At 42.9% G+C, this 24,256-nt stretch overlaps 1 protein-coding gene across 14 annotated transcripts in view; it reads left to right on the plus strand.

Annotated features, from left to right (window-relative positions):
* Window positions 1–24,256, plus strand: part of ETV6 (ETS variant transcription factor 6) — a 289,916-nt gene that overhangs the window by 98,350 nt on the left and 167,310 nt on the right. For 2 of the 14 annotated variants that reach the window (XM_055570329.1, XM_055570335.1), the window contains exon 2: window positions 22,974–23,061. The exons of 11 other annotated variants lie outside the window; for them this stretch is intronic. In XM_055570329.1, coding sequence (XP_055426304.1) covers window positions 23,053–23,061 — 9 coding nt within the window. In that variant the 5' untranslated portion in view covers window positions 22,974–23,052. Of the gene's footprint in view, window positions 1–16,045; window positions 16,164–22,973; window positions 23,062–24,256 lie in introns of those variants that run through there. One more of the 14 variants, XM_055570342.1, reaches the window with a different exon arrangement.

Raw genomic sequence — 24,256 nt, forward strand, 5'->3', positions numbered from 1 at the left:
TGGAATCTAATTCCCAACCAGGGATGGAATCTGGGTCCCCTGCATTGGGAGCACAGAATCTTAGCCACTGGACCACCAGGGAAATCCCATCTGTGGGCATATGTAGACCCAGCAACATTCACATTGAAACTTCTACTAAAAACCCTTCACTGCATCATTGGTGCACAGATCCGGGGTGGTTGACCTCAGATTGGAAAAGCCTCAGGCTTCTTGATACCCATGTGAGCCAGGGCTAAGGGAGATGGTCTTTGGTGAACTTCTTAGATCAGAGTTGGTGGGTCACCTAACATGCTTTCTGGAGTAGTAAGGGTGGGTTAAGGCCAGGAAAGGTTAGGCCCCATGTTAGCACCCAGTTATCCATGTCAGTGTGTCTCCTTCAAAAGAATTTCAAAAGTAGTCACTTATAAGACAGTACATTTCCTTGAGTTTTACACCCTTCCTTGGTGTCAAGGAAAAAAGGACCTAGGTTTTTCTGTCCTTAGGCTCTGGGTTCAAAGACCGGCTTGTAACTGATTAACATTATGCAAGTTATGCAGCATTGCTGAATGCTAATTGTTTAGTCTCTAAAATGGGAATTTAAATATCATGCTTATTTGATTGGTGGGACATTTAAGTGAAATGATGTATGTGTGTGTTACATAAGAGTTGATATTATAGTAAACAATACTTTCTTTTCCTTTTCTTTTAAATTATTTTTCCCCCTTTAGATGTTAAGCTCCTTAAAGATGATAGAATTTTTTTTTTCATCCTCATGTCCATATTCTCAGCAACGGAGGAGCCTGGTAGGCTGCAGTCCATGCTAAGGGTCGGACACGACTGAGCAACTTCACTTTCACTTTTCACTTTCCTGCATTGGAGAAGGAAATGGCAACCCACTCCAGTGTTCTTGCCTGGAGAATCCCAGGGACGGGGGAGCCTGGTGGGCTGCTGTCTGTGGGGTCGCACAGAGTTGGACATGACTGAAGTGACTCAGCAGCAGCAGCAATGCCAGACATGTACTTGATGAAGCAAAGAAAAATCTTTCAGGAAGGTCTTCAGATCATTTGCTCGTTCACTTACCAGTCACTAGCTGTGTGTCTACAGTGTATCAGGCGAATGCAGTCAACAGCAGAAACAAAGACTGTGTCCCCACTCTTGTAGTCTAGCTGGAAGAGAAACCTTACACAGTTATATAGTAATGAACAACTTTGATCCTTGAGGTGAGAGCTGAGTTTTGGACATTGCTGAAATCATTTGGCATCAAGTTCAATGAGTAAGGCTTCCAAGTTAAAATGGTTCTTGGTCAGATCCAAGACATAGTATGAAACTGTTACCTGTTGTTGCTTCTGAAACTCCCAAAGAGGTGTATTTAGGGTGTTCTTAAGGAATGATGGCATCATTGGAATAAGTATAGTGATAGTCGCTCAGTCGTGTTTGACTCTTTGCGACCCACCAGGCTCCTTTGTCCATGGAATTCTCTAGGCAAGAATACTGGACTGGGTTGCCATTCGCTTCTCCAGGGGATCTTCCTGACTCAGAGATTGAACCTGGGTCTCCTGCATTCAGGCAGATTCTTTACCATCTGAGCTACATTATCAAGTCTCTCTCTCTCTCTCTCAGCTGCAGGGTTGAAATAGGAACTTTTTTAGGAAAGGTGTAGCAGGAACGTGGAATGGCCTAGAATAAGGCCTAAGAACAAGTTACATTAACTGGATAAAAGGGCAGTGAGTGTGTCTCCTACAGAGAAGTAGCAGGAGAAGGGCAGCATTGGCAGCTTGTAGCAAGACTTTTGTGTAGACAGTTGAACTTAAAACTGTGTCCAAAAGTCACTGGATGGCCCCAGGAGAAAACACAGGACAAAAGATGAGTTTGTATTGGCATCAAGAAGTGCGCTGCATGAGACTGTCTAATGAGGCTCGTTCATTCATTCAGTAAATATGTAACGAGAGTTGTTGTGAGCCCAGAGGTGCCGCTCTGGGTACAGGATGGGCAGTGTCCCCTGCTCAGGCCAAGTTTGCTGCCAATGACAACCTTGCCTTCCAGGTGAGAGGGTGGTCCTGGGGCCCCCATATGTTTTGGGGAACTGAGAGACACGTGAAGGTGAGATAGACCTCCCAACCGTGGATGTGGACACAGAAAAATGGAAGTTGAAGCTCTAGCAAATGATTGACCTCAAAACAGGGAATTGGAAAGGAGGAGACCTAGATTCAAAGTCAAGGGCAAGGTCTGCTGAGGGCGTCAGGCAAATGTGGGTGGAAGAGACTTGGCTGGGACAAGGCAGGATAGGAAGTTCCAAAGGGGGACCATCCAGCTGAGCCCTGGATGGGGGAGGAGATGCTGGAAGCACCGAGCTGGGACGATGGAGTTAAAAATCTTGTTCAGTGGCTAAATTGCGTCCAATTCTTTGGAACAACCCAAAGAGTCCTAACCCAAGGACTACATCACACCAGGCTCCTTTGTGTTCCACTCTCTCCCAGAGTTTGCTCCAACTCCTGTCTGTTGAGTTGATGATGCCATCCAACCATCTCATGTTCTGCCACACCCTTCTCCTTTTGCCTTCAGTCTTTCTCAGCATCAGGGTCTTTTCCAGTGGGTTGACGCTTCATGTTAGGTGGCCGAAGTACCCACAGTCAGCTGTAAGAATTTTTCTAAACACCCTTATTGAACTAGAAAGTGTGTATCGACAGTGGTTTGAACAGAGTAGGATTTTTTTGTTTAGGTCATAGGATACTCGGGGCCAGGCAGAGATTCCCAGCTTATCAAAGTTTGTCCTGTAATCTGATGAATCACACTCCAGGCCAGCTTCTGGACATCAGACTGATGTAGTTTTCTAGTCTGAACTGAGGAAAATTCTACCTGTCCTTCTCTTCCCAACCATGTAATGCTTAATGTTTGTACATGAAAAGGGTATCATACAGTGAGACAGTGCATATGAATTTTTTTAAGCTCTGCTTGAAAGGAATGGGCAAGCCAATCAGCTTGAGTCTTTGGACCTTGGTCTGAAAGCTCTGAAAACCATTGCATAAGAATAATAAGGTTGGCATAGCCTTTTTACCTATTTTAACTCAATCGATTGACCCAGAACCTCACCAATCAGTGAGCAGAGTTGTCTCCATTTTATAGCTGAGGAAACTGAGATTCAAGTCTGCACTTCCCCACTTTTTGTACGTTTTCTGGGTTAAAAAAATTTTTTTTCTCATCTTTTTTTTTTTTTAATATTTATTTTATATTGGAATTTAGTTGGTTAATACTGTTGTGTTAGTTTCAGGTGTATAGCAAAATGATTCAGTTACACATATACATGTATCTGTTCTTTTTCAAATCCTTTTCCCACTTAGGTTACTACAGAATATTGAGCAGAGTTCCCTCTGCTATACAGCAGGTCCTTGTTGGTTATCTCTTTTAAATATAGCAATGGGTACATGTCCAGCCCTAACTCCCAATCTATCCCTCCCCCACACCCTTCCCCCCACCCCACCCCCAGTAACCATACATTCATTCTCTTAAGTCTGAGTCTGTTTCTTAGGTAAATTAATTTGTGTCATATTTTAGTTTCCACATATAAGTGGTATCATATGGTACTTGTCTTTCTCTTTCTAACTTAACATCACTTAGTATGATAATCTCTAGGTCTGTCTATGTTGCTGCAAATGTCATGACTTCATTCCTTCCAACGGCTGAGTAATAGTCCATTTTACCTAAGTACCACATTTTCTTTACCCGTAGTTGCCTATTTCATCTATAGCAATTAACTTAGGACCTCATCAACCAGTGAGCACTGTTGTCTCCATTTTGTAGTGGAGGAAACTGAGACTTGAGCCTGCACCTCCCCCATTTTTATAGTTTTTGTAGTTTTAGAGGGAGTAATCAGTGTGGAATATGGAGTATTTGTTCAGGGTTCTACTTATGTTGTTTTCTCCTCTTGTGAGTAGGGGAAAGGAGATAAGGATGGTTAACATTGTTAAAAGAATAAAGGCAAGTTGCATTAAAATTGTAAGATTAGTCTTAGAAAGAGGCTGAATCTGGTGGTGGGGGGAGGGGATATGCCTTATCAAAGGTCCTTATGAAACATTCTTCCTTTTAAGAAGGTCCTTCAGATGGAACATCAGTCATAGCCTAGGGAGCCTGTGTTCCTTTTCAACATCTGTTGTACCTGCTGTGTGGAGTCAGGTCAGGCATGTGAGGATGGGTCCAACCCAGACTTGCTCTCAAGGGGTGTTGAATCGTGTCTTTTACTCCATATGGAGCTTTCCTTCTGCTTCAATTCTGTTTTTTCCTAATTAGAAGTGTCTTTCCTCTGATGAAGGCAAAGTATCTTTTGAGAAGTTTAAACCTCTGTTTTTATGGGACAGAATTCTGGATGGTAGAAATAATTAGTATTAAACCATGTGCCCCAGAGCTGGCTTATATTTCTGGGCCTATCTTAAGGATTGTGGCCAAGTTCAGGAATGACCCACACGAGGAAAGGTTGCAATGCACAGTGACAGTTCATGCTGGGGAGGAGAGCTGAAACTCTGCAGTGTGGTGTCCTACGAGAACTCGTTTCTCAGCCCCCAGGGAAGTTGGTTAGGTACTCAAAGGGAGAAAGAGAAAGAGACATATTGATAGAGAAGAAGGCAAAAGACTTGACCTGATGGAAACTCAGCTCCTCTGTATTTTTGCTGAGTGCTGGGAGCGCATGGTCTCTGAGTACAGAAGCAAGAAGGACTTCTAGACCCTTCATCCTTCTCTATAGATGGCTGTCAGTCTGGAGAATTCTGATGACTGCTTCTTGCAAGTGGAGAAATGAAGGGAGAGGAACACGATCATCTGTGGCCATTGCCCGTCCAGAGTTGAGGATGCTTCTGAAAGGATGTGCAATCGCATCCTGCCTGCGCCTCCGCCCATCCCTGTCTGTGCTCACTGCCCCGGGACCTAGCCCTCAGTGTGCTGTGTGGTCACCAGCAGCTCCATGAGGCTGTGAGCACCGCAGGTGGCTCGTGCAGTAGAGAAACTGAATTCTTAACCTATTCAGTTTTAATTAATTTGAATTTTTAAATGTACTGGGTTCACTTATTAAAAATCTTTTAAAAGCTGTTTGGAACAGCATTGGGTATGCAAATTTACCTTTTCAGCTATAAATTCTGTGAACTTTGAAGACAGATCAAGTTTTTCCAGTGAAAATTTACTGAGAGATTTGAACTGGAAACTAGACAGTACATTTCAGGGACTTGGTATAAAAAAAAAAGTAGCATCTCAATAACTATATATTGATTATATGTTGAAAAAATAGTTTTGGCATGTTGGCTTAAATGTAATAAACTAATGTTAGTTTCTGCATCCACTAGAAAACATATGATTACACACGTGGCTTGCGTTATATTTCTGTCAGATGTGCTTGTCCGGATAATGCCTTATGGGAAGTGGGATCAAAACTTCCTAGGGGAAGTTGCTAGACTACAAAAGTTAGAGATATATTTTTTTTAATTGTCTTACTGTGGTCTTGTATGAGGATGGGTTTGTGACAGTTGAGGGTAAATTCATTGAGAAGATAGCTTTGCTTGTGTTCGTCAGAATGATTTTTAGATGCTTTTCGCCCAGTCAGAAACCACAGGTTCTCATGAGAACAAAGACATATATACTACATACTGTCTGGCTGATTCATTCACCTTTCCTTCAGGCAGGAATCTTGGTGATTGTCAGCATCGATTTGATTGGCTTGTGGCAAGGAATATAAAGTAGTACAACTAGAGAGAATTCCTTAGTGATAAAAGAAATATTAGCCCTTTCTAAGCTCTTGTTTCAACCCTACAAGGTGCAATTGATTTTTAGAGCCTGTAGTTTAGCTTTTTGGTTAAACTTTCCAGATCTTCCTATTGATAGATTTCAGTTGTTGGCATCTCCGTGTTGTAACTGTTGACACCATCCTGAGGCTTGGCTAGCAATGCTTTCATAGTGTAGCTTGCAAGGTGCTTCCTAAAGACGCAAAGAGAATCACTGCCCACCCCGGGACTTTGAACAGCTGAGTGAATTTCAGATGATAAAGCCGTCTTTATGCCACCATGCTATCATGTATGTTTTATAATTGTATTTTGCTTAAAGGAACAAGAGTTAAAATACTAATAACCTGAAGATGCTTGGAAACTGTTGAAAATTTTGTTTTATTGGCAAGGCTTCAGTTTCCAGTGGCTTCTTTGGAGTATGTTTGTATCAATGAATGAATGAATAAATCAGCCTGGTTCTTAAATGTGCTCCCATTCTGCTTAAGGGCCACTTTGTGCACAGACCTGACCGTGATGACCAAGAGTTTAAACAACACTATAGGCAGGAAGTTAACTCGGGAGAAAGATGACATCTTTGGGCTTAGGACACTGCTCCCTCCAGAGCAGTTACAGAATTCACTCAAGAACCTTGTCAACCCATCCACCTCAGTTCCTACACCTGTCAAGTAGGTTTTGTGCCTGTTCTGGTGACAGGACTCCTAGGGGTGTTAGGAGGACATTGCAGTATGTCATGGAAGGACTTTCCATGATCTTGGTGAAGAACTTAGCAGCCTCAACGTGTCTACTAGTTTCGGGTTCCAAGATTTCATGAAGAAGTCAGCTGCTTAGAAGTCAAGACCTTTCTCCAGAGTATAGTTAGTTGACGGTTCACGTGCAAAAGTAGACCCTATCACTAGTAGTAAGGCTGAAAGTGAAAGTCATAGTTGTTCAGTCATATCCAACTCTTTGTGACCCCAGGGACTGTAACCCGCCAGGCAGCTCTGTCCATGGGATTTCCCAGGCAAGAATACCAGAGTGGGCTGCCATTTCTTCTCCAAGGGATCTTCCCAACTCAGGAATCGAACCCACGTCTCCTGTGTCTCCTGCATTGGCAGGCGGATTCTTTACCGTCTGAACCACCAGGGTAGTAAGGTTACTTTGGGGATAAGCGGTGTCCCACTTGCCGTTTTCGAGGGGCATATGGGCAGCCCTGACAGCCATCGTGGGGCTCATCCACCTCACCTGGGGAAAAGAGGCTCCCCAGACTCCAAGGTGCTGGATGTGGGTTCATTCTTGAGCTGGAGAAAGGAGGTCTGGGGTCTGAGCATATGGAGACAGACAGACCCTTCTGGGTGGGAGAGGGGAGGGAGGGCAAGCTGGAAGTGGAGTGGGTCTTTGTGCCCTCTAACTTCTCCACCAATACGCTTCTGTTAAGTCCAGCTTCTGCTGAGAACAAGGGCTCCGGGTGGATCTCCAGAAAGTGAAGCCGAGCAGCTTCCCTGGGGGTGGGGCTGGGGGAACTCCAGAGGCAGTTGGGAGGGAAGAGGAACCGCTGTAGACACACCTGTCTGTGGCATCGGCTCCTATGTGGGTCAGGTCCTCATCAGGCAGGAACTTCCTGTATTACACTGATAATCTCTGTTTTATGGTTAAAGGCAGAACAATAGCAGTTTACTCAGCAGGGAAGGACAATTAGTAAATGGGTTAATGAGGTTTCTACAAAACTATTGCGAAAGATACTCATTTAGCCCTTGTCTGGATTTACTCATTTATTGATTGAAGATGCTGATTTTCAGCCTTACCTCTCTGCATATTGGAATCCCGCATAGATTTTGTGGTGAGGGGGGCAATTAAAGACAACCGTTGTATTTATTTTTATATTCTTTTCCATTACGGTTTGTCACAGGGTAGTGAATGAAGTCCCCTGTGCCATGCAGTGAGACATTGTTTATCCATCCTACATATATATAATAGTTTCTCTCTGATATAACGGACGCGGGAATTTCTTTTGCCTTAAAGTTTCTTCAGATGATTCTCATGTGCAGCCAGGATTCAGAATACCTGTGGTAAAATGTGTGTTTCCCAAAAGCTTAGATGATCGGGAGTCCTTGAAGTACGTGGAAACTTGAGCATATTTTTCATGTACTGTTGAGCACGATAGTCTTAGTGAAGGCACAGGATCTTATGTAAATGATTAATTAGTCTTAATAGGGCTGCAGGAGTCAGCACATGAGTTTATTATTTCAAGTCACTTTTATTCTGTTCATCACTGTTGTCATCACACGCATGCACACACCATCCTATATTTCACTCTCATTCTTAAGTCACTAAGTTTTTAGAGTGCTACTGGTACTAATGTTCAGAGAAGGCAATGGCACCCACTCCAGTACTCTCGCCTGGAGAATCCCATGGGCGGAGGAGCCTGGTGGGCTGCCGTCTATGGGGTTGCACAGAGTCGGACACGACTGAAGTGACTTAGCAGCAGCAGTACTAATGGTATTTTTCCTATTAGTACTCCTCCTCCTCAGTGGAACTTGTTTTTGATCATCAGTGGTCCAAAAATACAAAAAAAAAAAAAAACAAAAAACCAACCAAACTCCTAGAACTTTCTAACTGACCACAGTGAAAGGGAAGATGCCTTTTCTGAATCCCTGTAAGGAGTCATGTGTCTATAAAAATTAGGAAATTTCTATGGTTCCTGGCAAAGTATATGAGAAATTACTTGCCAAGATGGTCATGACTTCTGGAAAAATTTTTCTAAAAGAGGAAATGTAAGTGTGTGACTCTTAATTGCCATTTGGGGTTATCTCTAGGTTACTTCTGAGTTACAGAGGCTGCCGGGTGTCGGTGGGGAGGGATCAAATCTGCCCTGATTTCTCAGTCAGTCGTAGAGTGAGGTCATCGTCCATCCTCATTTGTGGTTTCAGTTAACTTAATTTTCCTTTCTATAACATGAAGTCAGGTTGAATTCTTAAGGCATCCATAAAAAGGTAGTGCTTTATTTAGGACTTCTCAAATTTCTCATTGTAATAATGGCTTGCATTTATAGAGAGCCTTCCTTTCAAGAAAGCATAATATTTCATAAGCTTCATCTCACTTATCCTTAAAAATAGCATTCTGTGATGGTAAAGGTTGGGAATTGTAATGCCTGTTTCCTTAGCATATAGTGAAACTTATTTCCTTTATGTTTCTTTTTTTTTTTTAATTGGACGATAATTGCTTTACAATATTGTGCTAGTTTCTGCTGTACAACAAAGTGAATCAGCTATATGTATACATGTATGCCCTCCCCCTTCAGCCTCTCTGCCACCCCACCTCCATCCCTCCCTTCCAGGTCACCACAAATCACCAAGCTGAGCTCCCTGTGCTGTACAGCAACTTTCTGCTAGTTATCTATTTTACATATGGTAATGTATATATGACAGTGCTATTCTCAATTTTTCTCACCCTCTCCTTCCCTCACCCCATGTCCACAAGTCCATTCGCTACATGTGCATCTCTATTCCTTCCCTGCAAATAGGTTCATCAGTGTCAATTTTCTAGATTTCATACATGTGCATTAATACACAGTATTTGTTTTTCTTTTCCTGACTTACTCTGTGTGACAGACTCTGGGTTCATCCACATCACTATAAATGACTCAGTTTCTTTCCTTTTTATGGCTGAGTAATATTCCACTGTGGGTTTCCCTGGTGGCTCAGATAGTGAAGAATCCACCTGCAATGCAGGAGACCCAGGTTCAACTCCTGGCTCGGGAAGATCCCTCGAAGAAGGTAATGGTTATTCACTCCAGGATTCTTGCCCAGTTATTTCTTTGGACAGAGAAGCCTGGCAAGCTACAGTCCATGGGGTCGCAGAGTCAGACTCCACTGAGTGACTAAAACTTTCACTTTTAAATATTCTGTTGTATGTATGTAACATGTTGTCTTTATCCATTCATCTGTAGATGGACATCTAGGTTGCTTCCATGTCCTAGCTATTGTAAATAGTGCTGCAGTGAACATCAGGGTGATGATTTTCTAAGGGTACATGCCCAGTAGTGGGATTGGTGGATCATATGATAGTTTTATGTTTGGTGTTTTAAGGAACCTCCATACTGTTCTCCACAGTGGCTATATCAGTTTACATTCCCACCAACAGTATAAGAGGGTTCCCTTTTCTCCAAGCATTTTATGTTGCTTTTTAAGTATAGTGTTCTTATAGGATTTTGTTGAAAATTCCTTTGGTAGTAAACATTTTCCAGACCTAAATCTTTTCCAGGCCTAATATGCACTTGTTACTCTAGGTGTAGTTTACAGACCTTTTTCTATTTCTTTCTCAGCCAGAAGCAACCCAGGAATTATCTGGTATATGTAGAGCAAGGGAAGTGTTCAACTTGCCCCTGGCAGTGGTTCTGACCCAGGCTTTTCCCTTCCTGATTGAGGTGTGGGGGTGGGTGAGTGTCTAGTTCGAATAAGAGTACTCCAGAGAAATGCTGAAGAAAGTCCCTCTAAGATAACAGTCCCAGTGAAGTCTGCAGGAAGTCCCGCAAGGTCCTAACTTGGAGCAGCCCATTTCCAATGAACTAGGCATGGGGCTGGGTGGGTGGGTGACTCCCGGTTCACTGGAAGTGGACTACATGTAGTTAGGACTTCAAGGGGCTTCCTGGGGCTGTTATTTTAGAAACTTTCTTCATATTTCTCTGGAATATCTTTACTTGAACTAGAATGAACATCCTGCCCTGGTAACCAATCTTTAAATCCTAATATTTCTCATTCAGGGCTTGCCAGGTGACTCAGTGGTAAAGAATCCCCCAGCCAATGCAGAAGACACAGGTTTGATCCCTGGGTTGGGAAGATCCCCCAGAGCAGGAAATGGCAACCCACTCCAGTATTCCTGCCTGGAGAATTGCATGGACAGTGGAGCCTGGTAGGCTACAGTCCATTGGGGTTGCAAAAGAGTCAGACACATCTTAGCGACTCACCAACAACAGTTTCTCAGTGTGTGGTCTATTTAAGCTGTCAAGATTTTGTGAAGATGTATCACAGAGCAAAAATATCTTTTCAATTATAAAGGAGATCTGAGTTGCCTCCCCCTCCAACCATCCCTAGCCACCAGCTGAGGGTGTGAGTTGCAGCCGAAACTTCTCTTTCTCTCTTACTTTTATTTTTTTTTTTTAACAAGACTTTCAGGTACAGTCATTCTGGAAAGAAATGAAGATGGGGGCTAAGCCTAGAGTGATGCAGTAACAGAAAGAAGAAAGCTGCTTGGGGTCGGGGAGAAGGTTTATGAGGCAGAAGAAGGCAGGTAGAGAGGGAGGGAGGAGCGAATGGTTAAGTACAGATTCAGAGCATCCCTCTGGAGCTGCCTCTCCTGCTTCTGCCTCTGATCTGCAGTCTCCACATGAGCCTGACCCTCATCCTTTCCTCCGCCTAGATCTTCAGGTCCCATGAGTCCCCTGGGACACTGTGAGTGCAGTAGGAGAGCAACTGTATGGCAGGTAGAACTGCCTGGAAGGTTTCTTTCCTTTAGGGGCAGATATTGAGAAGCTCTCTCTAATGGCGCCCTTGATACAACTAAATAGTAACACTCGCAGTTCATTACTTGTTAGCCCCAGGCAGGGACACTGCAGACTGGCTAATTTTAATCGCCAAAGCATTAGAGGAAAAAGCATAATGGAGTAGAAAGCAGCTAATCAAGAGCCGAACTTGGCCGCACTTGATTGCGCCCTGGATATAAGCTGCTTTTCATTTAAGTTCTTGTTGCTTCTGCTACTAGAATTAGTTAAGAAATCCTTTGTTACGGCCTCTTAGATGCACCCATCATTTGAAAGTGGACATTTAATTTCCAAATATATGGGAATTTAAAAAGTATCTTTGATATTAATTTCTCATTTAGATGCTTTCTTTTCTAAAATCACCCTCTGTGTTTCTTCAGTCTTTTAACTTTACTGAGGCTATCAATGCCTAAGTTAAAGCATTCTCTTGGTAAATGTCACATTGGGCTTGAAAATACAAGAGTTATTTTCAAATATCTTCTAATAGTGATTTCTAACATAATTCTGTAGTGAGAAGAGAACAGACTCTGTATGATTTCAATACGTGAAATTTTTGCACCTTGTTTTATGTCCCTGGATATGTTCCAGTGTCTCCTAGTTTATAGTCTATGGGAACTTGAATAGGATTTCTATCCTGTTATTGTGTGAACACTATATAAATTATGTTGAATTGGTTCATAGTGCTTTTCAGGTCTACTAATCCTTTGACTTTTCTGTCTCTTCATTCTGTTAATTTTTGAGAGTTTGATATTGAAACACCAACTAAAAGTCTTACTTAAAAAATAATTGTAATATGTAGTTGAACTAGGCTTCCCTGGTGGTTCAGTGGTAAACCTGCCTGCCAGTGCAAGAGACATAAGAAACACGAGTTTGATCCCTGGGTCAGGAAGATCCCCTGGAGAAGGAAAAGGCAACTCACTCCAATCTTCTTGCCTGGGCAATCCCATGGACAGAGCAGCCTGGCTGGCTACAGGCCACGGGATCCCAAAGTGACGGACACGACTCTGACTGAACACACACGCATAGACAAACACGACTCAGTAACTGAACACCCACATAGTTGAACTATATGTAACTTTGTTCTGTATTTTCCAAGTCTCCTGTAAATTTGTTATCATACTTTTAAAAAATTAAACAAAAACACTTTAAAAAATTAGGAAGAAAGGATTCGGTGACCCTGCTTTCAAAAGGTGTATCAAAAGCTTAGGGGCATCCATGGATAAATCCCACAGCCTGACTATTTTTCCCAGAGGCGACACTGGCTGTTTCTGTGTGAAGTCCCACCGCCTTTCTTACACCGGAGTGATGCACTATCAGTAGGTCATGCACTTCTGGGGTTTGCAGGATGCTGATGTGTGATGCTCACCTCATCTCCACCAGAGATGCCATCATCTGCATCCTGGCAGGGATTAGGGGTATAATCTGGGCCGTGGGGTGGCATGCATCTCATTTTCCCCATCGTGTCTTAGGCCTTAACCTTGCCTGCCTCGGCACTGGCTTCCAGCCAAAGGAGCTGAGCATCCTTCAAGCATAGGCCTCCCTGGAAACCACAACCTGGCATGAAAAGAAATCACAGCTTGAGAGTCTGCTTACTATTCATGTCAGAAATATTTCAGAAATTCAGAAGAAAAAAAAATTCATAGCATCTCAGGGTTGGAAAGGATCTTAATTAAGATGTTTTACAATTAGAACAATAAAGAAAGCTACTTGCGGATTTGGCTTTGGTGCTTGTCTTCAAAAGGGGTGCTCCAAGTTGTAGATACTAGTGCTTTTTTCTAATTGTGTAGAACCCTTGGATCGTGTGCAGGGCCCCGGGGTGGAGGGTGGGGGGCTAGTTGATAGAGAAGGGAATCTATCTCCTGGTCTTTTTTTTTTTTGGATCTGTTCTGCCCACAATGTAATGAATAAGCATTGACTTGCTGGGAGATATGAGAACATGTAGAAGCAGCATCTTGGAGTTTAGTTATAAGGCACCTTCAGGTTCTACTTTAGTTAATTCCCAGCCTAGGGACCCCTTTCAGAATCACCCTTCTGCCTCAGCTTAAATTGGCTTGTTGTTTAGTCTCTAAGTTACATCTGACTTTTTGGCAATGCTAAGGACTGTAGCCTACCTTCACTCTGTCTTACATGAGCCTTTATGTATTTTAAAACATCTGTGAGGATCTGTTCAATCTTTCTCCCCCGCAGGCCCCCACAGTGCCTCCATCCCTCCCTCATTTGCCAGAAGGAGAGGGTGAGTCTTCAGACCACTGGATCAGCCTTGCTGGATGGTGGCCATTGTGATGGGCTGCTGGACTCAGCACCTCCTCAGTACAGGGCTCAAGGCACCAATAGACCCCCGAATAGATGATGACCAGGCCTTTCCTCCCCACTGCTCCTGTTCATCTCACCTGCACATTTAGATTTGTCACTCCTGGTTATATGGAAAGGCATTGAGTAAGGGAAATGGTTTTTGTGTTGAAGAAAATGTTAGAGAAAAAGGAGCATAGAAATCCAGAAATAGAAAAAGGAGCATAAATATTCAGAAATCTCCTAAGATGAGCTTTCTGTACGAGGTGAAGTCCTTATAGGCACCAGTGATCTGTAACTTCCCTGACGGCCCTGCTGAGGGAGCCCTCCAGGTAAATTGCACCCCTGGGTGGATTTCAGGGGTCATGCCAGGGGGCTTCCTCATACGTTCTGTTTAGTACCCTTCCTTCAGCTAAAGGCACTTACTCCTTGCATCTGTGTTCCCAGTATGAGAAGCCACGGCTTAAGGAAGTCAGCCTCCTGGCTCAGAGGCTTCTGTGGGGTGACCCTCAGGGACCCCACTGGAATATTTGCAATGAAATATTCCAGAACTGCAGCTGTTCTTATAAGCTTGAACTTACCTCATGGGATTCCTCAGAACTTTTGAAGCCACTGTTGATGGACTGGCCCAACTTGCATATAATTTCTCATTTCTCCTCTTTTTACCAGCCATACCATCTCCTGAGCAGGTGCCTTGCAGAGATGGCCTACTCCCTGCCATCTTCAGATCAGGTTCTTCGTGTGGAATGGGGGTCATGAGACTTCCTTGCAGGGTTACTGTGAGTCTGAAATAAAATAGAGGGCTCGTGAGAAGCATATACCCAGCGCTCCCTTAATGCTACCAGCTTCCCTCCCTGGTTGTTGCAATGACTGTTTTTTTCCAACAAAGGTTGGAACATGTGTTCTGAGGAGTATATTTATGAGTGTGTATGTGCTCAGTCGCTGAGTCGTGTCTGACTCTTGCAACCCCATGGACCGTAGGCCACCAGGCTGTCCTGTCCATGGGATTTCCCAGGCAAGAATACGGGAGTGGGTTGCCATTTCCTTCTCCAAGGGATCTTCCTGACCCAGGAATCAAACCCATGTCTCCTGCTTGGCAGGTGGATTCTTTACCACTGTGCCACCTGGGAATCCCATATTTATATATGAGTACCTATATGTATTTATGGGTAAAGTGATACAGATGTTTTTAAATTAATTTTTATTAGAGTATAGTTGATTTACAATATTGTGTTAGTTTCTGTGGTATAGCAGAGTGAATCAGTTATACATATATCCCCTCTTTTTTAGATTTTATTCCCATATAGGTCATTACAGAGTATTGAATAGAGTTCTTTGTGCTATTTTGTAGGTTCTTTTTTTTTTTTTTTTTAGCATTTATTTATTTGGCTGCATCAGGTCTTGTTGTGGCACACAGGATCTTCAGTCTTCACTGTGGCATATGAGGCCCTTAGTTGCAACATGCAAACTCTTACCTGCAGCATGTTTGATCTAGCTCCCTGATCATGGGTCAAACTCAGGACCCAGGTCTTAGCTACTGGACCACCATGGAAGTCCCCAGTTGGTTCTTACTAGTTATCTGTTGTATATATAGTAGTGTATGTATGTCAATCCCAATCTCCCAATTTATCCTTTCCCTCCTTTCCCCCTTGATAACCATAAATTTATTCTCTACACCTGTGACACTATTTCTGTTCACTAAATAGGTTCATTTGTACCATTTTTTTAAGATCCCACATATAAGCAGTATCATAATATATTTGTATCTCTCCACCTGACTGAGTTTACTCAGAATGGCAAGCTCTAAGTCCATCCATGTTGCTGCAAATAGCATCATTTCATCCTTTTTTTTTATGGTGGCTGAGTAATATTCCACTGTATATGTATACCACATCTTTTCTATCCATTCCTCTGTCGATGGACGTTTGGGTTGCTTCCATGTCCTGGCCAGAAATTTTTAGTATTGGGGCCATCTTTGGAATTCCAGGATTTAATGGGGGCAGAATTCATAATGTCTGGTCCAGACCTCGGCTCATAGTGGATGCTTGGTAAATGCTGAACAATTTCATAACAGTCATAGGAAGAATGAACCCTTAATGACATTTTACAGTAGTGCTTGATTGCAGGGCCTGTTGCCAATGCTTCTATTTATTTATCCATTTGTGCACTGATAACTCAGTTCTGGGCAAAAGAAAGATTGAAGGTGCTTTGACTTAATTGTAGCTCTTAAATACAATACACTGTCTTCTGACTTTAGGATGTAATAGGTAGGCCAGGAAGAGGAGAAAATGGACTATTTCAGTTATAAGTATGTAGTTGTTGTTTAGTCGCTAAGTCATGTCCAACTCTTTGAGACCCCATGGACTGTAGGACACCAGGCTTCCCTGTCCTTGATTATCTCCCAGAGTTTGCTCAAACTCATGTTCATTGAGTCAGTGATGCTATCAAATCATCTCATCTTCTGTCACCCCCTTCTCCTCCTGCCTTCAATCTTTTCCAGCATCAAGGTCTTTTCCAGTGAATTGGCTCTTGGCATTAGGTAGCCAAAGTATTGGAGCTTCGGTATCAGACCTTCCAGTGAATATTTGGGGTTGATTTCCTTAAGGATTGACTGGCATGTAAGTACGTAGGAAACTACATAATTCACGTCCTGAATCCATCTTCTTCAGTGTCCAAAGGAAGAGCACTCCTTGGGGAGGTGAAGCTGGGCTCCTAGGAAGGACTCCACTTCAGTGGGTGTGTAGATGGTGGGGTGCACCCTCCCTTCCAGGACTGCATGGGCATCTGGAAGACCAAGCTAGGGGTGTAGCTCCAGAGACCAGGAGTGTAGTTCCTGCCCACCCTGTTTTCATGGAATATTGCCATTTTTCTTATTCATTTATTTGAATAAGATATTGGGTCATATATCTTTGAATAAGAATACCTTTGAATAAGGCATTGGGTCTTTGTTGCTGCATGCAGGCTTTCTCTAGTTGTGGTGAGCTGGGGCTACTCTATAACTATAGTGCTCAGGCTTCTCATTGCAGCGGCTTCTCTTGTTGCAGAGCACAGGCTCTAGGGTGAGCGGGCTTCAGTAGTTGTGGCACATGGGCTTAGTTATTCTATGGCACATGGGATCTTCCTGGACTAGGGATGAAATCCATGTTCCCTATATTGGCTGGTGGATTCTTAACCTCTGGACCACCAGGAAAGTCCTCCATTTTTCTTCTGGAAGTGACAGCAAGCATGTTAAAAGCTAAAGATCAATTGGGGTATAAAAATCTATTGTCTCAGCACCCAGAAAGGATGGTTCCCTCAGGAGATGAGCTGGACTCTTAAGAGGAAAGCTGACTCAGGCCACTTGTTGGGACATCTTCTGCAGCCTCTGTGGGTAGGAAAGATAGCACCACAACTTCACTGCTGTGATCTGATGGACCTGGTTTTCTCTTCCAAAATTCGTATTTGATTTCCTCAGATCCTAACATTACTCTCCTCACCCCAGATCCTAAAGTACACTGATTCTTTCTGGAAAGATATCAAAGATGCTGTGAGCTGTGACAGTGTATACATTTTAGCAAAGAGTGACGTTTACATCTTTTCTCAAGTTCTTTAAGTTGATCTTGCTAAATTTGGGGATGAACAAAATATTCAATGTAGTTTTTCAAGTGAAAGACGCTGGCATTCAAGAATGTGTTAGTTTAGGTTCTCATGTGTGCTATTTGCATCCCTGACACTAAAAACCTAGAAAACTGTGCAGCTCAAAATTCAGTCTTGTTCAGTTTTTTGGTGATGTGTTGCTTTTGCTTATTAATGAAAGCTTATTTAATGAAAACCTAAACCACCACTTTGAATTATTTTGCAGCCAGAAGAGTGTAGTTAAATGATTGTGTATGCAGACTTCAGTTTAGTTGTTGTTGTTTAGTCACTTAGTCATGTCGGACTCTTTGGGACCACATGGACTTTAGCCAGCCAGGCTCCTCTGTCCATGGGAATTCCTAAGCAAGGATACTGGAGTGGGTTGCAATAGTAAATCACACCGAATAGTTTTTCATAGGAGAGATTTCTTCTTTTAGTCTATAGAAGATGACCATAGTACAAGCCTCAGTTTTCCCAGGCAACTTTCCTCAAAGCCTGCAGGGTGGAAACGAGAGCCTTCCCTGGAAGTATTGAATGTTACCAGCATGACCACTGTGTCTTTGGTGCCTGTTGCTTTCTCTCTTGTCTGGGTTGCCAGTTTTCAGCACAGTAAAGGGACACCAAAAGTGGAACAGGACAAAAAGTGCACCTGTAGCATTTTTACCGTATTTCCTTGGGAAATGGTCAAGAGATACCACTGTTTCCATGACAGTCTTTGTCCTCAAGGCTTTACCTGGGCTTCAGAAACCTCCACTGGAGTAGTTCTGGCACTCAGTATGGGGGTTGTTTTTGGGAAAAGTTCCTAAATCAAGGGCATCGCAGCTCTATGGTCAAGGAATCTTTGAAATTGCCTCTAAAACATCTTTTTACAAGTACAGTTGTCCCTTGATATCTGTGGGAGTCTGGTTCCATGTCCCCTGAGGATACCAGAATCCGTGGATGCTTAAGGCCCTTACCAAAAAAGGCCGTAGTATTTGCATATAATCAATACACATCCTCCCGTATACCTTAAACCATCTCTTGATTGCTTATAACAGCAATACCTATACGATGTAAATTGTATGTAAATAGTTCCAGCACGTGGCAAATTCAAGTTGTGCATTTTGGAACTTCCCAAAATTTCTTTTTCCCCTCAAATGTTTTCTATCTGTGGTTGGTTGGGGGAAAATGGACTGTATAAGCAAACTTTGTTTCTGTTTTTCTTGATTCCAGAAATGCTTTATCTTTATTTCCAGAAGGTTCTTATTTAATGAGGAATAGGCTTTAAGCTCCTCAGGCCTGCAGCTTTTTCAAAGAGCCCATGGTATAAAAACAAATGCATGGATCCCTATGATTTCTAGAAGTGCTATATTAAATCACTTTGAAAAGGAAAGGGGTTTTTTTTTTGTGATAATAATATTCAGTTTTTAACTCTTGTAGTCTGTAAAATGCAGTCATAGAGAAGACATGGGAGCAGGAGAAACACCATTCTCCTAACTGAACCCGGAATACATGAGGTTGATTTACACTATTGTCACAGATTCTAAGCAGTCAGCTTAAAAATCAGCAGAATTATTACTTATTAGATGCATATCCAAACTACAGTGAGGTACTACCAAACCTTGGTCAGAATGGCCATCATTTAAAAAAATCTACAAATAACAAATGCGGGAAGGGATATGGAGAAAAAGGAACCCTCCTACACTGTTGATAGGAATGTAAATTGGTACAACCACTATGGAAAATGGTATGGAGAGTCCTTAAAAAAATAGAAAAGTTGCCATATGATCCAGCAGTCCCACTCTTGGGTACATATCCAGACAGAACTATAATTCGAAAAGATACATGCACCCCCTATGTTCACAGCAGCACTATTCACTATAGCCAAGACATGGGAACAACCTAAACGTCCATCGACAGATGAACGGATAAAGAAGATGTGGTGTGTCTATAAAATGGAATACTACTCAGCCATAAAAAAGAAAGAGATAATGCCATTTGCAACTACATGGAGGGATCTAGAGATTAACAAACTAAGTGAAGTAAGTCAGACAAAGACAAGTACCATATGTATCACTTATCTGTGGTATTCAAAATATGACACAACTGAATTTATCTGGAAGCAAGTTAGAACTGGACATGGAACAGCAGACTGGTTCCAAATAGGAAAAGGAGTACGTCAAGGCTGTATATTTTCACCCTGCTTATTTAACTTATATGCAGAGTACATCATGAGAAACGCTGGGCTGGAAGAAGCACAAGCTAGAATCAAGATTGCTGGGAGAAATATCAATAACCTCAGATATGCAGATGACACCACCCTTATGGCAGAAAGTGAAGAGGAACTAAAAAGCCTCTTGATGAAAGAGAAAGAGGAGAGTGAAAAAGTTGGCTTAAAGCTCAATATTCAAAAATCTAAGATCATGGCATCTGGTCCCATCACTTCATGGCAAATAGATTATTCAAAAATCTAAGATCATGGCATCTGGTCCCATCACTTCATGGCAAATAGATAGGGAAACAGTGGAAACAGTGGCTGACTTTATTTTTCTGGGCTCCAAAATCACTGCAGATGGTGACTGCAGCCATGAAATTAAAAGACGCTTACTCCTTGGAAAGAAAGTTATGACCAACCTAGATAGCATATTCAAAAGCAGAGACATTACTTTGCCAAGAAAGGTCCGTCTAGTCAAGGCTATGGTTTTTCCTGTGGTCATGTATGGATGTGAGAATTTGACTGTGAAGAAAGCTGAGCACCGAAGAATTGATGCTTTTGAACTGTGGTATTGGAGAAGACTCTTGCGAATCCCTTGGACTGCAAAGAGATCCAACCAGTCCATTCTAAAGGAGATCAGTCCTGGGTGTTCTTTGGAAGGACTGATGCTAAAGCTGAAACTCCCATACTTTGGCTACCTCATGCGAAGAGTTGACTCATTGGAAAAGACTCTGATGCTGGGAGGGATTGGGGGCAGGAGGAGAAGGGGACGACAGAGGATGAGATGGCTGGATGGCATCACTGACTCGATGGACATGAGTTTGGGTGAACTCTGGGAGTTGGTGATAGACAGGGAGGCCTGGCGTGCTGCAGTTCATGGGGTCGCAAAGAGTCGGACATGACTGAGCGACTGAACTGAACTGAAGTGATAGAAACAGACTCACAGTCATGGCAACAGACTTGTGGTTGCCAAGGGGAAGGTGGGGATGGGAAGGATGGATTGGGAGTTTGGGATTAGCAGATGCAAACTAGTATATAGACAATGGATAAACGACAGAATCCTACTGTATAGCACAGTATAGTTCAGTATCCTGTGATAAACTATAATGGAAAAGAATATGAAAAATGTGTGTGTGGGTGTGTACACACACCCACACACACACACATGTATACACACATATGTGTGTACATACATATATACATACATGCATATATGTACATATGTATATAAACGTGTGTACACATACATGTGTGTGTGTGTGTGTGTGTATGTTTAGTTGCTAAGTCATGACAGACATTTTTTGTGACCCCCTGGATGGTAGCCCGCCAGGCTTCTCTGTCCATGGGATTTCCCAGGCAAGAATAGTGGATCCCCTGTTTCAGGGGATTTTTTCAACCCAGAGATTGAACCTGTGTCTCCTGAGTTGGCAGGCAGATTCTTTACCACTGAGCCACCAGGGAAGCCCCGTGTGTGTGTGTGTGTGTGTGTGCATGTAACTTTGCTTTACAGCAGGAATTAATACAGCATTATAAATCAACTACACTTTAATAAAATAAAGCCTTAAAGCAACGAGCAGAATTAGATGGGCACCATGTGATCCTTTGCAGTCAGGGAGGAGTGAGGAAAGGGATGGATGGAACTCACTTTGGTTTCCGTAGCATGCCTGCTGCAACCCTAACTCCACATTCCATTTTTAAAAAAAATTTAAGCTTTCTATAATGGTGAGTAACATTTACATTTCATTCTTTGCCTAAAACTATTTCTAGCTTTATTTTCTCTTTCCAGAGCTTGGCACCACTCTTCCAACCCCCCCACCCCCACCCCCGAGGTATTACCGTCGGCCTTAGAAATGGCATTGCTCCCTTTTGTTCTGCCCGCTGGTTTGATAGGTTGTGTCTGCACATTTGAGAGCAGCATGTTTTCCTTTTTCAGCATCTAAACAATCCTGTAACTGCATCACAGCATTTTTAGTCACATCATTGACCTCCACCAGTGGTGAACCCCCCTCCAACACTTAAATGCATTAATATCACCGTCTGCAGCATTTTAATTTAATTAGAGCAGTGCTTATAATCCTCCTGAGGAAATGGTTATTCCCCTCTGTAATGTTAAAATAAAACACCTCTGCTTTTCATCCAACTGACAATTTGCTCTCGAGGTGAATGTACCGTAAACGGGTACTCGCCGTCCCTTCCTTGGGGTTGGGCCAGAGAAGCAGTTCTGAGAATGAAGAGGTTTCCTTTATTTGGAGAATGGGATGTTAGTCTCTTGACGTCTCTCTGCTTGGATGTCTCCATCAGAGATATTGGTGTTTGTTTCGTGTTTCTGACTTTTGACAGTCTGCTGATTGTGCCATGGTAGGTGGTAAGTGCCCTGCTGGAGTAATAGATTTAAAAATGAAGACCACGTCAGTCCCCCTAGAGATGAACAGAAAGAGAAACAAAGGAGATAAGTGTGTGGTATGGGATGCCCAAGTGAGTGTTTTGTCCTCCTTGGAAAGGAACCCATAGGCTGGACAGCATCCTTTCTGTGGTCCAATGAGTGTTGTCCTGGCTGCCGAACCCAGGGTCACAGTCGGTGTGTTACTGCCACTAGCAAATTGCTCAAGGCCCTAGAAGCACATTTTACTTATCCCCCTCAGAGTCAAGGTACCCATTCTTTTTTTTGTTACTGACAAACCTATTCATTAAATCTTTTAACAAGAACTTCCCAACCCAGACTTACTGTGTTGCCACATTGCTGAGTGGAAACCTGTATCAGAAGTGAGAAGCATTCAAGGTCCATGATACTCAGTCTCTGGCCTTCTTTTTTAATAATTTTATTTATTTATTGACTGTGCTGGGTCTTCGTTGCAGCATGGACGTTTCTCTAGTTGCAGCGAGCAGGGGCTACTCTCTAGTTTCAGTACGCAGGCTTCACAGTACAGTGGCTTCTCTTATGTGAAGCATAGGCTCAAGGGCGTGGGGGCTTCAGTAGTTCTGGCTCGAGAGCTCTGTAGTTGTGGTTCCTGGGCTCTGGAGCACAGGTTCAAGAGTTGTGGTGCTCTGGCTTAGCTGCTCCTTGGTATGTGGGATCTTCCCGAACCAGGGATCATATTTGTGTCTCCTGCACTGGCAAGCAGATTCTTTACTGCCGAACCACCAGGGAAGACCTGGCCTTCTTTTTATGAAACAGCAAGGTAGTCTTCTGGAATTGTTTGGATGTGGAGGGGAGGGCATGAAATCCCAGGGCAAGCCCTGAAGTGTGACATTCAGTGTCGCAGTAGACAGGGAACCACACACACGTAAACACACATAGGGCTGCCTTCGAAAATTATAGTAAAAAGAAGCTTGTCATTGAGTCACCAAGTCGTGTCTGACTCTTGCAACCCCATGGACTGTAGCCTGCTATGCTCCTCTGTCCATGGTATTCTCCAGGCAGAATACTGGAGTGGGTTGCCATTCCCTTCTCTAGGGGATCTTCTCCACCCAGGGATCGAACGCAGGTCTCCTGCACTGCAGGTGAATTCTTTACCACTGAGCCACCAGGGAAGCCCCCAAAGAAGGTACAACATGATAATTTACCAAGTCAGAATATATACATTTTAAAGGTGATACCTGGCTTGACTCTTTTTCTCAGCAGGCTGGTGATACATGTTCCCAAGAAATAAAGTAGAATCTGCTTGGAGAGCTGGGTTTCTCCCTCCTCATCATCCTAGATGGAGATGGTAAGGGGACTGAGGTGGCCTCTCACTCACGAAGACTAGTTATAGAATCTTGTCTTCCAGAGAAAGTCACCGTCTTACGAAATGACATCTTTTTTTCTTCTCGTACTCATGCCTTGCCATTTGAAAGGTCTCTGGTTGCACAGGGTTTTCTTCATCAACAGTTTCACTTCTGCAAAAACCCTAACAAAACAGAAAGCTATTTCTGGGAATAAAGTAACGGTAGATAAGATATCAAGGCGTATGTTGGGACTGGGGTGGGGTGAGGGGTTATTCAAGGGTTGAAGTGTATGAAGAATTTGTTAAACTAGAAAAAACAGACTCCACTTAAAATATTTTAAAAACCTAACTCACCTTGAAAAACCCCTCAACAGATTTCATATGTTTCCCATATGTGTGTTTATGTCTTTGCCTTTTTCACCTCAAAAACCCCAAACCAAACACCGAAAATATAACTCATCCCTAAGTTAGAGTTGCTCAGAATATGTGTGATGTTTGGTAAAGTTCAAGAAAAGTGAAGTTGAAGGTTTTGCCCCTGGGTGACCTTTCACAGGACACCTCAATCAATCTAGAAATGAAATCTAGGGTGTATGTGTCTTCCCTGAATTAAGAAATTCACCAGGAAACTTTAGGATGTGTGTTTAAGCAGAAATATTCCAAAGGCCCTAGTTGCCAGTTGAGGATGCCTCAGGGAAGGTATAGCGATTCCATTCGGAAATTACAAAAATATGTATATGTTCATTTAAAATCGAAACTTCCTACCACAACCGCCTAACTTTCCAGGTTATGAGAAGAGAAGCTTTAATTTGGTTACAGGGCTGGGGGACCCCCACGCTTCCCTTTGCATATTTTACGGACTATAAAATGTTAGAGAATGCTTTGTAAAACCTAAACACCCCCTTGGCCTTATTTTAATCTGTAATTTTTCTTTTGCTCTTGATTTTTGTTTTCACAATGGCATCTTGCCGATCTCCCCTATCCCCACCCCCAGCCTATTTTTGGACTGCGTGTGTCCCACTTTATTTTGCCCAGTTAAACCACAGAAACTAACGGAAGTTGTGTTTATGTATGGACTGCAAGTCAAACCAGTTGGTACACAGATCTAAGATGCAAATTGTACTACTCTCCCCAGTGAACAGCATAGTTAGTTTCTTGCCATTATTTGCCACATTTTAACTTAAAACTAATCCCTCCCAGC

The sequence above is a fragment of the Bubalus kerabau genome, chromosome 1 (genome assembly GCF_029407905.1).
Source record: "Bubalus kerabau isolate K-KA32 ecotype Philippines breed swamp buffalo chromosome 1, PCC_UOA_SB_1v2, whole genome shotgun sequence".
NCBI classification, from domain to species: domain Eukaryota; kingdom Metazoa; phylum Chordata; class Mammalia; order Artiodactyla; family Bovidae; genus Bubalus; species Bubalus kerabau.